The following is an 18,595-nucleotide window of genomic DNA, read 5'->3' as shown; positions in this document are numbered from 1 at the left end:
AGAAGGAAAAAAACAAAAGAAGAAAATTAAAATAAAGGAAACAGAAAAAACTAGCTCCATGGATTAGTACTTAACATTAATGAATTTTTCCTTTGTTTTTAAATTTCAAGTAAAGTATCTTATTTTAAATCAGCAGTATGAAAGTCTTTAATATTGATGAGTGTATATTCATGTACTTATAAATGTATATGTGAATACATAACTAATATGTACAAATTGGCTTTGCAGCATAACAAATCACCCAGAAGTAGCAATTTTATAGCTCACAATTTTTTGTGTTTTGGGGTTGGCTCAGCTACTTCCAGCTGGACTCTCTCATATATTTGTGATCTTCTGGTGAGCCATGACTTCTCTCACATGTGTGATGGTTGCCCAACTGGTGTTTGAGCATGAACATGTACTTCTCATCATCCAGCAGGCTAGTGTTGACTCATTCTTGATGAGGTGGTCACAGGCTTCCAAAGAGCAGCAATAGGGTAAGCCCCAGTATACCAGAGTTTTTTTAAGCTCTTGCTAAGGACACAGTGGCCAAAACAAGTCACATGGAAACCAAAATGGAGAAACAGGCTCCACCCTTTGACGAAAACTGCAACAACACATTGAAAGGACATGGATGCAGGGATGGAAAGAATTGGTGGCCAATTTTACAATACGATATGTTAAGTACTGTTCTTAGTTCTTTTTTTTGCCTGCTACTCAGAAGCCAAAGAGACAGTATCTACTGCTTTCCCCATTTGGTATACAGGAAATTGAGGTTCAGAATGGTAAAGCATAACATAGCCAGCATTCACCAGAGCCAGTGTTTAAACTCACATCTACATAGTTTTAAGGTTTCTATTTTCTGTACCATTCTGTCTTCTGATGAATGGCTAATGTGCTTGTTCTGTCTAGTTCCTAGAGTTAACATTTCAGTATTTATAATGTTTCACATAAATCCATAGTTTTTTTTTCATCTGGTATCATCTTTTTGCTTGAAGAAATTCCTTTAACATTTATTATAGCGCCAGTCCACTAATGACAAAATCTTTCAGCTTCCCAATGTCTTAAGACAATTTTATTTTGCCTACATTTTATAGAAAAATATTCTCATTGCATAAAGAATAAGAATTCTATGTAGACAGATTTTTTTTCTTTTGATGCATTAAAGTTGCTGCTCCATTGTCTGCTCACTTACATTGTTTCCAATGTGAAGTCTATCATCATCCTTATATTTGTTTCTTTATACATAATTTGGCTTTGTGGATGACTTTGAGATATGTTTCTTTATCATTTGTGTTGAGCAATTTGAGCAATTTAGTGTAGTTTTCCTCATGCTTCTTGCATTTAGGCTCATTAAGCATCTTGAATCTGTGAATTTGTACTTTTCATCAATTTGAAAAACTTGTGGCTATTGTTTTTTAAATATATTTTTTTGTCTCCCTTCTTGTGCCCCACTTTGGGAAGTCCAATTGCACACATGGAACTTTTTAATATTTTTCACATCTCTATTTGACTTTTTGAATATATGGAATACAGATATAATAACTTCTAATGTCCTTGTTGGCCAATTCTAACGGTTGTGTCAATTCTGGGTTAGTTTTGATTTGTCTCATTTTTCAAGGGTTGAATATTCCTGCTTTTGCACATGCCCAGTAATCCTAAATGAGATGCCAAACATTGTGAACTTTACCCTGATTGATGCTGAATATATTTTCATTCCCATATTCTTGAGTTTTGTTCTAGGATACAGGTAAATTACTTGGAAACAGCTTGATTTTTTTGGATCTTGCTATTAAGATTTGTTTGGTGGGACAAGGGGAATGTCTAGAAAAGATCCTCTCAGAACTACATCCATAAGTTGCAAGGGTTTCAAGTATAGTTGGTAGACATAGGCACTATGCCTGTTCCTGTGAGAACACTGGGTGCTGTTCCTGCTAATCCTCTCAGATGGTTCTTTCCTCGAACTTGGATAGTTTCCTGACATATATGCACTAATCAGCACTCTGCTGAATACTCAAAGGAGCCCCTCCATAAGTCTCTAGAGTTCTCTTTCCACAGCTCTTTCTTCTCTGGTGTCTGTTCTGCAAACAAGCCATTTTGGACTCTGCCTAGGCTCCCCTTCACATGTCATGGCCTGGAAACTCTCTCAAGGCAACCAACTGGAACAGCCATAGAGCTCACCCTATTTGTTCCTAGTCTCTTATGAATCACTGTCTTCCACAGCCTGATGCCCAATGTCTAGAGAGTTGCTGTTTCATTTACCTTGTTGAAATTTTTGGTTGTTTCAGGCAGACAAATAAATTCAGTTCCTGTTACTCCATCTTAGCCAGGAGTAGAAATACATCTCTCATTATGGTTTTATGTTTACTAGCCATTAGAATATCATTTCTTGTGAACTGCCTGCTTAAGTATTCTGCTTGTTTTTAAAAAAATTTTTTTTAATTTTTGAGTTGGAGTCTCACTCTGTCAACCAGGCTGGAGTACAGTGGCATAATCACAACTCACCACAGCCCTGACCTCCTAGGTTCAGGAAATCCTCCCATCTCAGTTTCCCTAATAGCTGAGACTACAGGTATGTTCCACCATGCCCGGCTAATTTTTTTTTTTTCTCATAGCAATGAGGTCTTGCTATGCTGCCTATGCTGGTCTTGAACTCCTGGGTTCAAGCAATTCTCCTGCCTCAGCCTCCCAAAGTGCTAGGATTACAGGTATAAGCCACTGCACCTGGCTTCTGCCAGCTTTTATAGTGAGTTAACTTTGCTTCTTTGTAGTTCTTTATAAAACCTGCATATGAGTCTTTGCTTAATGTATTGCAAACATATTTTTCCACTTTGTGGCCTGCAGTGTTAGTCTCTTAATAGTATCTTTTGATAAACCAATACTTCTAAATTTTAAAATCATCAAATCCATTGATTTTTTTTTACAGTTAAAACTTTGTGTCTAATTTAAGAAATGTTTGCTTATTCCAAGATCGTGAAGGACATCCTTCAATGTATGTTATACATCATTTCGTTATTTACCTTCCACATTTAGATCCACATCCACCTGGAACTGATTTTTAGATATAGTATGTAAATTTCCTCTTCTCCACCTTAGCAAATTTATATCGAATCAACCTTAGAAACGTTTCCTTTTGTAGTCTGACTCTCTGGATAATAGCCTCCTGAGTGGAAACTGAATTCTAGTTTTTATTTATCTTTTTTATTTTCTTTTATTTTTCTTCTTCAAGTTTCATACGACTGACAGAAGCTCTGATCTGCTTCTCAGACTCTCAGCTATCTCTATGAATTATTGAATATCTCAAGGGGAAAAGTAGTACCAAACTTCAGGCATATCTCTTCCTGCTCGGCTCATATCTAAGCCCCTGGAATCTTGACTTCTCTTCAACACTCTGTAAATGTTCTTCAATGCATTTAAAATTATTTAGTTAGTGATTTGATCCAGTTTTTCTAGTTTTCCCAGAATAAATGGTTCTCTCTCTATCTTTTTGGAGGTGGGGTTTCACTCTGTCACCCAGGCTTGAGTGCAGTGGCATGATCAATGACTCACTGCAGTCTTGATTTCCTGGGTTCAGGTGATCCTCCCTCCTCAGCCTCCTGAGTAGCTGTGACTACAGGTGTGTGCCACCACATCTGGCTAACTTTTAAAATTTCTTTGTAGAGTCTTGGGCTCCCAAAGTGCTAGGATTACGGGTGTGAGCCACTAGAATGGTACTCTCTTAAAAGCAAATCTGTTATATCTGGAATCCCTGCTCATTGAATTTAAGCTGGAGCTCAGCAACCTTTATCAAATGACATCAAACTTAAGCCAAGACCAGAAGAGTTTTAGATTCCATAGAAGGGCTTAGAATTCCTTTCTGGCAGGACCCCACACTTATAACATTCAATTTCTGAATCTTGCAACATTGAAGCAATATTTTACTTTAATCTGACATTATGATAACCTTGATGTTACTGTATAACTTATAAATTGGTTATGAAAAGAATCCCAATGAAGGGGCTGCAATCCAATCTAAGTAGTGGCAATACATTTGCAAAATGAAAAAAATTATACATAATTTTATATAACTTGTGATGAACTACTTATTAATTATTTTGAGAAGATAACCAAGCATAATCTCCACTGGATATACAATTTGTAATATATTTATTTTAAAACTAGGTTTATAATTTTCTTGCCACACACCTAAATACCTAAACCTCTAGGTATCAGGTTGCCTTGATACAAGAGCATTTATTTAAAATATAATATATTCATAAGTCATGCCAAGCAAAGTTGCTCCCACTTGGTAGTTTCTGTGACAAACTACACTTTCATGAGCTGCTTCTATTCCTATCTACTCAACTGAGGATAAACAGAGCCAATGGCAAGATGATCAAAACCATGACCCCTTCTGTGTTTGTTTCTTGTTGCTGCTTCTTTCTGTTCCTTCTTCAGCCTCAACTTAAACTCGGGGGCAATCCTTTCCTCCACTGTCAATGACATATTTTTCCAGCCTTTGACTTCCTCTAGGAAAGTTACATTTTTTTGATTGATTTCATTTCAACTAAAACTCACTCATTCTTACTTAACCTCAATTAACTGTTTGCATTTTTAGTCTTTCCCCTCTTGCTTAAAGAATATCCTCTTGCTGGTGAAGGCTGGACACACTCTATGAATGATCATTGAGCTCTAGCCTCCTGCTTTCCTGAAATTTGTATGCTGAGACCCCTTTTATTCCCTTATGAATATAACCAAGTGGAAGCTCTCTATAAAAGCATACTGTGCTTGTGGGAATGTGGGGTCTAGATATTTGTCTTTTTAAAGTCCAGCAGTGCTTTTTATCACCTAATATAAAGCTCATTTCTCACAAGCACCTTCTGAATGCCAATATTTACAGTCTATTAGAGGGATCAGTTGAGTGCCATCTGTCTCATCACTGCGATTTAGGGGATTTCTCCAAAGACAAGTTGGCAGATTTCTCTTTGTGTGGATCTGAGTGGATGCCCTTGAAGGGCATTTCTTGATGCAAACATTAAGCGTTCTTGAGTATATGTATTTCTGATCTTGTCATTTTAAATACATATTGTGACCTCAATTTCCATAGCTGCATCTTTCCAGCAGACACATTAAAATGTTTTTTAAGGTGAAATTAATTTTAACATATTTAAATTTAACCTAGTATATCCAAAATATTACCATTTCAACACAGAATGAATATCAACATTTTTTCAGATATTTGACATTGTTTTCTTTGTAGCAAGTTTTTAAAACCAGGTGTGCATTTTATATTTATAGCATATCTCAATTTGGACTTTTCATCAGAAATACATGATCTGTATTTAGATCTCATGAAATATGCAGGCACAGTGGTAGATTCACACACCCAAGTTGATTCAAACACACTTAACGTTTTCCAGTAACTGAATCGAATATCCGTTTTTAGGTTTAAATCAATTAAAATTTCATAAAATTTTAAAAAGTCAGTTGCCTCATTCAGGAGCTCAATAGCCACACAAAGCTCAGGACTACCCCCTTTAGAAGCATAAGCAGAGCTGATCGCACTGAAACACTGAAAGCCTATCTTTGGTTGGTATGGCTCCATCATGACAAAGCATCTCGTAAGCTAATCTTCAAGGATAAACTAAACATCTCATAATGGATGAGGGAAGAGAAAATACACAAACGCTTCCAGGACAAAAAGACCATTCACACCATTAGAAATCAGTGGTTAAAACATCTTGACTACCCAAGGTCATCAGTTATTTTAAGGTAGTGTGTAACAACCTAAAAGGACGCAAAAGGGTAAATGGATATCATTTTGTCTGACTTTAACCACTATACTAGTTCAGTTGAAAAATACAAATAGATCTTTTTCTAAGAAGGGAAAAAAAATCAAAGAATGCTAATACTGAAACATGTAAGGAATTCAAACCAACTTCACATAACTATCACACCATGCCAATGAATCCTTCAAGTTCACCCGCGAGTCTTATTTCCACAGCAACTACCAGTCTTATTTCCACAGCAATTTACCACTGGAGTTAAACAGTATCAGTATCTACTATCCTTTAGATAATCCATGTCCTTGGAAGGCCAGACTGAATTTGGGGTGGGGGATGCATTTTTTAAAACTTGACCTTAACCAAGTTCATCAACAGCTAATAACCACTGAAGGCATTTTAGACACACCATCTTATCACTCTGACAATCCAACTCCAATATCTTAAACTGGTGATTTCTGGTTACAGAATGGGGGTTGTAATGGTATCAGACCTCCCCGGCTGGTGTGCTCAGGCTGATCAAATTCCACAATTAACTGCAGAATCTCTCACTTGCACCAACACTCTTAAATTGAGTGTGGGTGGGTGGGGAGGCGGTGCTGAAGAATTCAAGTCATTCACAAGTTGTCAAGATGAGTTATCTGCCCACGAAGGGTGCCTTTTATGGGGAAGTGGCATTGTTACTCCACAAGCTACAGTTGCCATGTTATCTCGGTCACACTACAGGGAGCACATTCAGGAATGTTAGCACAAAAGGCAGAGATGGGAAAGCTGTGTCTGGTGGTCTGAAACTGATTCTGATCTTGAAAAGAGGGTAAGAGCATATAGCAAGGCCACACTATCAGGCATAACAGTCAAAAGTATTAACTATTCCATAGTCAGGGGCCAAGAATTCAGAATCCATGTTGAATTGGCAGACCCATTTCTTTCAGAAAAAGAAGCTGACGATGGTGCTAGGTAACTCAAATTGCCCTTAGCTCCTTCTCAATCCCCTGCCCCAACAAGTCACCCTTGGGTGGTTATTTGCACCACAAAGACTGCTAAACACTTTTTTGAATAATGGACCTTTAGTAACAGTGTGATCGCATTTTATGTGAATTTAAGTTGTTCAGAGTTTAAGTAGTACAAGCAGAAAGACCTCAATGAAATCACATTTTGAGCCCAACTTGTGATCATATGACTCTCTTCAAAATGTCAAACTATACCAAAAGCTAATAATGTCAAAGCTGTAGGTCGGAATGCTAAACCATGTGTACACTATAGCCACATGGCGGTCCCCTTTAGCTGGTGAGCAAAAATACACACCTCCTTTTGTTAGTATGGTGGCGTTCATCAGCACAGCTGTGAGGAATCTTGGAGAGCTCCAAGCTGTGATTTTTAACATTCAGCTTCATCATAATTTAAAATCTTTTTAATATATTATATTATCTAGGACTCATTACAGAGGCAGTACTAGTACTTGTACTGATCAATGCACCTGGGACTCAGGAATCTAGAATGTATGATTAAAATGCTATGAATGAGGTAGGTGAGGGTACACTATAGTAAGTCATCCTGATAATAAAGAAGGTAGTGAAATATTGAAGTCATACTGCAAAAATATAAAGAATGCAAAAAGCATGCCACCGGAGTTTGCAAAATCAGTTGGCATCAGGGATGCACGTACTGTGAATCAACATGTTTGGCAAAGGCACGAAGCATTTGTTGATTATTTAAAAGGAGGGTGAAGACAGTTGGTGACAAGGATATGTTGAGTTTTCTGTTCCTCCAGCGCCAGCCTAGGGCTTCAGGGAAGGACAAAGAGGCATTGGGTAGGTGCACATTCTGATGAGGCAGATGAAGATTAGGATGGGCTAGTCCCTCCAGGGTCTGTTAAGACACCTCTTAACACCCTACCCTCATCCACCTCCACACATTCCCTCTACAAAAAGTACCAAAGGGAATAGGGGAGAAAAGGAGGCCGCCCTCACAATGGCAAGTTCTCAGCCTGGGGGGTGAGCGGAAGGCCACAGTGTTTCACTCCCTGTTTGTGGGTAAGGTGAAGGAATGTGTCCTCCAGCCCCACCCTAAAGTCAGAGGGAGCTGGAGAATCACTCACAGAAACCACAGGTGCCTACAAGAAGTGAATCTTCCATGTGCCCCTTGTTTGGACATCTGCCTGGGCAGAAAAGGAGGAAGAAGATAAAACCAATTGGCTGGTTACACCGCCAAAGGCAAGAACTAGAAGGATGAGGTGACTGCCAGGTGTATCCTTGGGGAGGTTCCCTTTGTCCCCTCGCACATGTGTTCCACCAGAGACCCAGCATGTGGACACTCACCGCTGAGAGTCAAGGTAGACAGTCACTACTGGCCAGAGAAGCAGGAGCAATCACTAAGAGAGGGCAATGAAGGGCAGGTCATATCCGTAAGCCCTTCCCTATGATAATAGGTGAGGAGGGGGAATGAAAAAGCTGACATCTCCCTCCCAGCCCCAAGTTCCTATATGAAAGTCTCACCTTGATGGGAGGTGAGATGGAAATCTCCAGTTAGACTTTGATGAGCTGTTTTTGATTTATTTGTTCTTTAGTCAGAAAAGGGGACCAGGAAATTATGATATCTGCCCAAGCTTTTATGAAGGGGTCTGCTACCAGTGTAAACAGATTCAGCTAGGCACGTGTGGGATTAGTAACCACCAAAAAAGAAAGATGTTTCATGACTGTCATTTCACGGAATTAAAATTGCCCAATAAATCAGTTGCACAAGTGTTTATTGTGTTGAAAGAGTATGATTAAAAGAAAAAGAATGCTATCCCAGTTACAGATTTATGCATCTCTCTTCACATTTACTTATTGAAAATCCATTTTGCATTATAGCATTTTGGACTTGAAAGCTCTTCAAGGAACATGTACCTGAATGGAATATGACATCCCTATTCTCATACAATCACCTTGGGCAGAAGGCCCAGCTACCGGTCATGGGGATATCCCCAGGGGACTACTGGAGCATAAGTGTGGTTAGGACTGTTATGTTTGAGATTAATTGTTATTAACACATCTAATTATGCACTACCTAAGTATGTAAGAAATGAATATGATGGGTTCCTGGTCAATCTAATCAAACTGATTTATTTGCAAAGCCCTCTAGAAATCAGCTTGACTATAGAAAGAATACCTGAATGGTGACCATGAAAATGCCACCCAAGTGGACCAACAATCCTGCTATTAATAGCAAGACTGCACCAGTATCATCAATAATAAGAATAACTGTCCACCTGAATTTGGGTTTAAAGTTAAATGATGAGCAAGAGAGAAATAATTAAGATAAATACGCATCCAAAGAACAGCAACACTCAGGAAACTGCAGTGCAAATAGACACATATTCTAAAGAAAATGGCACAAAAATATCTAGAGAAAAATTTGTTTCCAAGAAAAAGAACACAGAGGACACTCCACAATTATAACACATGCTTCAGTTTCAAAATAATCTGCAATCTGCAGTCTATGCTAGAAGTGACCACTTGAGTCAGCTGTAACAACTGTAAGATCTAAGTGAATGGGAACAGTTGAGTAGGTCTAAGTGAAAGGCAAAGTCTTCTGGAAGTTTACAGAAAGAAGGGCTTTGGAATTTGTGCTAAGTTTGTCTCTGCTCTGAGCTCTCAGATTACACAAGATATTGGCTTTTATGTGCTCTAAATATTGACATGGGAATCAACAACAGAAAGTGCATTATTTTTGTAGATATAAGGGAAAATTAGAGAGGGTGAACCTGAAATTGTATAAATCCAACTCAGCACTGAAGATCAGTCCAATGTCATATTTATGAAGGCTGTTCTGGAGTTGAGGGAGTAGCAAGAAGGCACACCAGCCATGATCTCATTCCAAGTGACCCATTCTCCTCAAGGAAACCTGCTACCTGGGCGAGGAAGCTCCATCCCTCGTCTTGGAATTCTGGTGGATTTGGAGCCAGTGTTTCTTCCCATCGTTATCTTTCAGGGCCCCAGGCTCACACATTTAATATCATTCCCCTTTGCTGAGCACCAGGCAGTGGGCAGTGAGTCCTCCTACCTCCCGACATCCCTCTGATACTGCATTACAAATTTTAACAGCAGATTTTCTAGTTCCTGGCACATATGATGTGACAGGTAGCATTTGACAATGACAGAGGGACTGTGACATTCCTTAGCTAACAGTATAATATGAGACTTTCAAAAAACATTACCTGTTTAGGCTGAGCTCCCTTTGAGAGAATGTCAAGCAAATCAGTGGAAGAGATGAAATAGAAGCGGGGGAAAGCCACACGCTTAGTTTCCAGGTATTCAGCAAGAGCTTTTTCACAGAGAGAAAGCCTGTAAGAATGAAAAACCTTTTTAAGCGTATCTTGTCCATTCAGTCATTAAAACTTCAACAGAACAAAACTAGGGCCTGCCATCTGTCCATGCCTCACAGTAAGCTCAGTGTTTAACAGGGTCCTTCCATAAGACCTCATCATCTTGCTAGCGAATAATATCACGTCATGCCAAGTAGGGAGAGCAGAGACAAGGACACACACACACACATACACATACACACATCACAAATTGCAATCACTAGATCAGGCTTAGGTTTATGTCCCTCTGATTTTCTTCATGATATTCCTAACAGCAGTGGAGAAGACCAGGTTAGCCAATCCTCAGCATAAGCACAAAAGGCACCAGCAAGGTGTCATTGGTTTAGGGTCTTCTTTTTGCCACTGAATGTCAACAAAACACAATGACTCCCTCTCACAGGCATTCAGAAGAGTCACAGGATCCAGAATTGGTTCCATCTTATTTTCCTTAGCAGAGTAAAAACGACCCTGAGGCAGAGCTCAGAAGCCCCCAAAATCATAGACTAAACAGAAAGAATTAACTTCCGTAGAAAATTTACCCTTCTTATCTCAAAAAAACTCTCAGATTATACAATAGTTTTGTTTATGTAATTATATATTTTTATCTAGGTCTTTTACCACCTTGCAATAAGAAGTGATCACAATTTCACACAAACTTGTCATTTTAGTAGCTTATCTGTCCTTTTTAATTGAAAGTTAGAATGTTCTTATGACCACTGACTGTTGGAGAATCGTATATGAAAATTACTTTACAAGTGGCTTTTGAGACAAGGATTCCAAAAGTGCTAATATGCTATCTAAGGATTTTTTTTTTCCTTTTCTAGAGATAGGGTCTCACTTTGTCACCCTGGCTGGAATGCAGTGGCACGATCATGGTTCACCTCAGCCTTGACCTCCTGGGCTCAGTAATCCCTCTGCCTCAGCCTCTCGAGTATCTGGGACTATAAGTGTGTGCCATCATGCCCAGCTAATTTTTTGATTTTTTTTTTTAAAGAGATGATGCTATGTTACCTAGGATGGTCTCAAACTTCAGGGCTCAAGCAATTCTCCCACCTTGGCCTCCCAGAGTACTGGGATTATAGGCATGAACCACCACACCTGGCCACTAAGGATAATTTCTAATAAAAGAAATTATACAAACTAAAGGACTACAATAACTGAGTACAATCACAGTTTCTGGCATACAGTAGGTGCTCAATCAATATTTGCAGGATAGTTTGATAAAAGAATTGATCAATATCATTTATCTTAATAGAAAGATATTCTAGTTTTACTATTATAATACGCCTATTGAAAAACAAGTCTACTTACATTAACTCATATATGTACCATCTGATATGTACATGGAAACTAACAATTATAAGCAAAATTATAATAATTTAGTAGAGTTTGCACCCATGATAACATATATTAAATACTATTCAATATGTGAAAGAAGCTTCATAAAATTACAGCAAATTGATCACTTTACATAGTGCTGTTCTTACCTGTACTGTAAATCTTTAAGTTTTTCGTAGAGATTAGGTCTGCATGTTGCTTCCAAAACATTTTTTACTTTGGCTGTCTTGAACATTAACTCCTGTTTGAAAGGATAACATGGTGCCATTGATATTAGAAATGTCTATTCTAAATTTTTAATCATTGGGGAAATAAAAAAAAAAAAAAGAACAAACAATGAAGAAACAAAGTTAAAGTGACTTCAAGGAATTCCTGAATCCACATAGGTTCACTTTTGCTTTTTAATTTCTAAATGAAAATCAAAAACAGTGTATAATCACACAGTTTTTATCAAAATAGATCTGATAAGCATTACTACGATCCTAGGTCCACAGAATTTCTCTCTTCTAAATCAAACAAAAAAGAGGAAAGAAAGGAAAGTAGAAAAGGAAAAAGAAGAAAGAGAGAGAGAGAAGGAAGGAGCATGTGGGGGAAAGGAGAGAAACCCCAGAATCTTAAAAAGAACATTTACATATAAGAATGAGAAAGAGCAAAGCAGTCTATTTATTTTTTTCCTTAGAAGTGAAACTTGCCAGGGGTGATGGTTTATGCCTGTAATCCCAGCACTTTGGGAGGCTGATGTGGGAGGATTGCTTGAGCCCAGAAGTTCAAGACCATCCTAGGCAACATAGTGAGACCTGCCTCTACCATAAATAAATAAAAAATTAGCTGGGTGGCATTTGCCTATAGTTCCAGCTACTCAGGAAGCTGAGGCAAAAGGATTACCTGAGACCAGGAGGTTGAGGCTACAGTAAGATGTGACCATGACACTGCACTTCAGCCTGGGTGACAGAGTAAGACCCCAAATCAGGGAAAAAAAGGTAAACAAATCAGAATGTATCTGGGAGTTCTACTTTAGGTAGAAAGAAAAAAAGCATATAATCCTATTTTCATAAGAAAGGTATGGCCACTATTCTTTGCTAGAAGTTTCTCATATCAGTTTCTCAAATCAGTATGTGCAGATCACCATGTACTTTCTGTGGCTCTTATGGAAATAAAAAAAGCCAACTAGTATTATTTCTTAACTGTTGGCTCTTCTCAGCCTTTTACCTATGAAGAATTTATCTTTCTTGTTGCAGGGGACAGCAATATATGGCCCACAGGAAAAATATGGCCTGCTGTCTGTTTTTTACATGAGAAACTAAAACTGATTTTCACATTTTTAAGTGACTGAAAAATCAAAAGCAGCATCATAGTTTGTGACACATGGGAATTATGTGAAATTCAAATTTCAATGTCTATAAATAAAGCTTTATTGGTATACAGCCATCCCATTTGTTTATGGACCGTCTGTGACTTCTTTCGTGCTACAATGGCAATGTTGAGAAGGTGTAAGAGAGGGTACATGACCTGCAAAACCTAAAGTATGTACTGCTTAGCCCTTTCCAGAAAATGTCTCCTGACTCCTGCTACTGAAGTACAAAGTGTAATCATTTTTATAACTATGATACCCTGAATCATGGTTCTTATAAAACTTTGCCAGAACAGAATACAGCTTATCTTGACAAACCTTAAACTCGGCATCCACTCCATCAAATCTTCTAGCATCATTCGGAAGCTGGACTCGAATATCTTCTGAACACACAAAAATGCTTTCCAGGTGAGACCAAGTTCTTTGAACTTCCATCCAAGTAAAGATGACCGAGTCTGCTATGTTTAACTTATTTTGCCAACTTAACATTTGCTCAATGAAATATTCTACATGCTTGCTTTGAAGAAGAGTCTGCAACTGAACCTAAAATAAAGGCAATAATTTTAAATAGTAGTTAAATTTAACAGACTATGAGTGCTATGAGGCAAGAACTATATCTACTCTGTTTATGGCTGGATTCTTGGACCCAGCATATAATACCTGGGACAGGCATTTGGTAAGCTTTTGCTAAATGAATGAATTAATGGCAGAAAATATTCATATTGACATTTTTTTCCTAAAAGACAAAAGATAAATATAAGCAACTACATCTAATATGTCTTCCACAAGAAGGCCATGCAAGCCAGGCAGGTGGCTGACGACCATAATCCCAACACTTTGGGAGGCTGAGGCAGGAGGACAGCTTGAGTTCAAGATCATCCTGGGCAACATAGCAAAAACTCATCTCTACAAAAAAATCAAAAAATTAACTGGGTGTGGTGGTGGGTACCTGTTGTCCCAGCTACTCAGAAGGCTGAGGTGGAAGGATTGCCTGAGCCCAGGAGGTCAAGGCTGCCATGAGCTGTGATTATGGCACTGCACTCTAGCCTCAATGACAGAGTGAGAACCTGACTTAAAAAAAAAGAGAGAGAGAGAGAGAAGGCCATGCATCTCACTGCAAGCAGGAAAAAAAAAATTGTATTGCAGTACAGCTTTAAGAATTAAACTGTATTCTTTCATCACTCTCCCTGGTGTCTGTCTATTAATCACTCTAAGGTTTTGTGGGTTTATTAATCTTTGTTTTTCTTTTTTTATTATAAAGATGTGGGGCACAATTCAGGGTTAGGTATACAAACACTGATTATGCAGGTATCCTTGTTGATGAGGTATGCCCCTTCTCTCCCCTAGCAGTTTCCCTCAACTGCCAATCCTACCCCTTCTCCTCTGACAGTTTCCCACTACTGCCAATCCCTTTCTTATAGTATTATGATAATTGTTCAAGGTCCACTTATGAGTGAGAACATATGGTACTCTGTTCTTTGTTTCTGTGATAGATCACTGAGTATGATCTACCCTAAATCCATCCAAGTTGCTGTGAAGTTCATTTGTTTGTCCTTCTTTATGGCTGCATAATATTCCATTGTGCATACATACCACATTTTTGTTTATTAATCTTAAACAAAACAAACTTCCCTCCAGTTTCTAGGCCTTCAAGCTTCCATTGTCTTCCCTTTTCAGTTTACTAAGCTCCACAGCTTTCTTGTCACCAGGACTTGCTTTAAAGTCATGCAGGCTAGCTAGTATGCCTCACCATACTCTGACACTAAAATCTCAGAGGTGCTGAGTACAACAAAAGCACCTCAACTACTCACTGTCTTCTTCTCTAGGTATTTAAAACACATGGCTCCTTTTGTGGGGGAACCTTTATCCCTTGGTTTCTATGATATTGCAATACTCTGTTTATACTATTTTTCTGACCACTGTCTCCCAGCCTCCCTTGTCTTCTCCTCTTGTTCATCATATGCAATCTTTTCTGAGGCTCAATTCTAAGCTGGCTTATCTTTCTTACCTCTCTCTGTCCAGCTCATTGATTCTCAAGATACCAACAGTGACCTCCCAACCAACATTTCTAGACTGAACCACTGTGCTAAAGCTCTGGTCTGATGTTCCATTTTTGCATAAATCTCTCTCACATAAATACACCAAAAATAATGGTGTCATCTCTCTAAACCAGTTTCTTTCTTAAGTGCTTTATGTCTAATAATAATAATAATAATACTTATTATTTCCTCTGAAGTTTGTCTCTTCTTCGATTCTTATTTTTCATATCCAAAGAGATGCTCTAATAATCTTAGCAATCAGGACCATATATACTGTGCTCGGCCTCTCTTTCTAGGATTATTTTTCATTACTGTCATAAGGAAAATCTATATTCCAAGGAAACTAAACTCTGAAAACCACCTCTGAGTGGCATGTGAATTCTGCCATTCCAAGATTCTACTAATATTGCTGCCATTACCTAAATACCCTTTTCTGACTGTCATTTTTAAAAAGAATAGTAGCCTATCCTTCAAGTCTCAGCACAAGCATCATCACTCTTTCTGGTCAAACAGTTTCTCTGTCTCTTCTTAGACCCTTTCTACTTAAGTGCAAGTTCCTAGGGAAAAAATGTTCATACCTTTAGATACCAAATGGCACCACACCCGGAGCCTGTAATAATTAGATGTTCAATGAACAAACATTCTGTATTAGAAATTGTGAAAAGTCTAAAATCATAATTTAAAATAAATAATCTGATTTTAAAAATATATATGTACACAACACTCGAGCATCTAAATATATAAAGCAAATATTAATAGATCTTATGTATGAGATAGACTGCAATATAATAATAGTAGGGAACTTCAATTTCAACAATGGCTAAATCATCCAGGGAAATAGTGGACTCAGATTCTTTAGACCAAATGAAACTAACAGATATGGGCAGAACATTTCATTCAACAGCAGCAGACTACATATTTTTTTTCAAATACAAACAGAACATTCTCTAAGGTAGATCATATGAGAATCTTAAACAAATCTTAACAAATTTAAAAAAAAAAGAAAGAAAATCAACAACCATCATTTACAACATACAGAAAATTATCCCAAAAGACCAATCTAGGAATAATTGCAGTTCAAGAGAAAGTCGAACAGGAACAAGGGGTAGAAAGATTAATCAAAGAAAATTTTTAAAAACTTCCTCAAATTTGAGAAAGATATAAATATATTAAGGCACAGGAAGGTCAGAGAATGTCAACTAGATTTGACTCAAATGAGACTACTCCAAGGCAGGTCGAGGCAGGAGAATTGCTTGAGGCCAGGAGTTTGAGGCCAGCCTGGGAATCAAAGGGAGACTTTATCTCTACAAAAAAGAAAAAAAAATCAAAAAAATTAGCCAGGCATGGCACATGTCTGCAGTCCCAACTACTTGGGAGGCTGAGGAGGGTGGATCATTTTAGTACTGGAGTTTGAGGCTGCACTGAGCTGTGATCATGCCACTGCCCTCCAGTCTAAGTGACAGAGTGAGACCCTGACTTAAAAAAAAAAAGACTATCCCAAGACATATAATAATCAAAGTCTCAAAGGTCAAGGATAAAGAAAGAAAGAATCTTTTTTTTTTTTTTTCTGAGTTGTAGTCTCACTCTGTCGCCCAGACTGGAATGCAGTGGCATGCTCCCGGCCACTACAGCCTCGACCTACTGGGCTCCAGTGATCCTTCCGCCTCAGCCTGCCAAGTAGCTGGAACTACAGGAATATGCTACCATGCCTGGCTCATTTTTTATTTATTGTAGAGATGAGATCTTGCCAAGTTGCCTGGGTGGGTCTGGAACCCGCAGACGCAGGCAATCCACTCACCTCAGCCTCCCAAAATGCTGGGATTACAGGCTGAGCCACTGAACCTGGCCAGAAAAATCTTAAAGGCAGCAAGAGAAAAGAAGCAAATAGTATATAAAGGAGCTTCAATTTGTCTGGCAATAGACTTCTCAAAAGAAACCCTGCAGGCCTGAAAGGACTGGAAAGACATTTTCAAAGTGCTGAAAGAAAAAAGTCGCCATTCAAGAATACTGTGTCCAGCAAAGTTCGAATATAAAGGAAAGATTAAAGTCTTTCTTAGAAAACCTAAGAGAATTCACAACCACCAGATCCATCTTACAAGAAATGGTAAAGGGAATTCTTCAATCTGAAAGGAAAAGTTTTTGAAATTATAAAACTCACTGATAAATTAAACACAAAAAAACCTAAAGTATTCTAATACTATCATTATGGTGTGTGATCCACTCATAACTTTGTTATGAAACCAAAAAGACAAATCTATCAGAAGCAATAATAGTAACAGCAACCTGTTAAGATGTAGGTAATAAAAACATGTAAATTGACAACTAAATGTCAAAATGTGGGTGGGAAGAATGAAGTTAAAGTGTGGAAGGGCATTTTCTTTTCATTTTTTTCTTTGTGTGTTTCTAAAATAATGTGTTATATCAATATATTTTTTAAGCCTCATGGTAACCACAATGCAAAAACCTGTAATAGATTTACTAAAAATAAAAAGCACTGAATTAAAACATACTATCAGGGATATAACATCAATAAGGGTACCTGATCTCAAACCAGGCAAAGTGGGGACCAAAGGGAGGCCCAAACTTTACCTGTATGATGTCCACATGTATACCTAATTCTGAATTGTACCCCACATCTTTAAAATAAAATATTTTTTAAAAACCATGCTGTCAAATGAAATCACTTAGCTACAAAAAAAGACAGACAGAAAGAAAGAGAGGAATTACAAAGCAACAAAACAGAAAGCAAGCAACAAAATGGGAGTAATAAGTTCATTCTTATCAATAATAACATTGACTATAAATGGACCCAATTCTCCAATTAAAAGGCATAAAGTATTGAATAAATAAAGAAAAAAGATCCAACTATATGGTACCTAGAAGAAACCCACTTCACCAATAAAAGCACAGAGTAAAAGCAAAGGGGTGAAACATGATATTCTTTGCAACTAGAAACCAAAAAAAAGGAGTAGCTATACTATAAAAATTCAATGAAGCTAAGAGTTAGATAAAATCAATTACAAATCAATGACTGTAAAAAAAGACAAAGAATGTCACTGTATAATGATAAAAAGGTCAATTCATCAAGAGAATATAGTATAAATATCTATGTACCCAACATCAAAGCTCCAAAGTATATAAAGCAAACATTAATTGATTAGGTATATTAATAAAGAGGCAGATTGCAATACAATAATAATAGGGAAATTTAACACCCCACTCTCAGTAATGGACATCATCCAGATTAAAAAAAAAAATCAACAAATAAATATCAGAGTTAAATGACACTCTAGACCTAAAGGCCTAACTGACATCTACATAACATTTTACCTGACTGCTATACAATATCCACTCTTTTGTCAGTTCATGAAACATTCTGTAGACTACATCATATCTTAGGCCACTAAACAAGTCTCAACAAATTCAAAAAAGTAGAAATCATATCAAGTTCTTTTCTGACCACAGTGGAACAAAACTAGAAATTATTAACAAGAAAAACCTAGGAAACTTCAGAAACACATGGAAATTAACATGCTCTGGAACAACCAATTGATCAGTGAAGAAATTAATAAGAAAATTTAAAAATTTCTTGAAACAAATAAAAATGAAAATACAACTTCCAAAATCTACAGGATAAGCAAAAGAGTAATAACAGGGATGATTATAGCAAAAAAAAAAAAAAAATATATATATATATATATATATACATATATATATGTATGTATATATATATCCAAAAAAGCAGAAAGACAACCTAATCACATGTTTCAAAGAACTTGAA

The 18,595-nt window shown here is 37.5% G+C and overlaps 1 protein-coding gene across 1 annotated transcript in view; it reads right to left on the bottom strand.

The window, feature by feature from the left end:
- LOC103268211 (dynein heavy chain 11, axonemal-like) overlaps window positions 1-18,595 on the bottom strand; it is a gene marked incomplete at its 3' end in the record, with an annotated part of 189,018 nt that overhangs the window by 85,718 nt on the left and 84,705 nt on the right. The window contains 3 exon segments of the mRNA XM_021716137.1: window positions 9,940-10,066; window positions 11,574-11,665; window positions 13,094-13,318. Of these exon segments, the coding sequence (XP_021571812.1) occupies window positions 9,940-10,066; window positions 11,574-11,665; window positions 13,094-13,318 (444 nt within the window).

This window comes from Carlito syrichta, unplaced genomic scaffold, assembly GCF_000164805.1.
Source record: "Carlito syrichta isolate Samal-C Ts95f unplaced genomic scaffold, Tarsius_syrichta-2.0.1 Scaffold104719, whole genome shotgun sequence".
NCBI classification, from domain to species: domain Eukaryota; kingdom Metazoa; phylum Chordata; class Mammalia; order Primates; family Tarsiidae; genus Carlito; species Carlito syrichta.
Note: the sequence above shows the minus strand (reverse complement) of the source record. Positions and strands in the feature narration are given on the sequence as shown.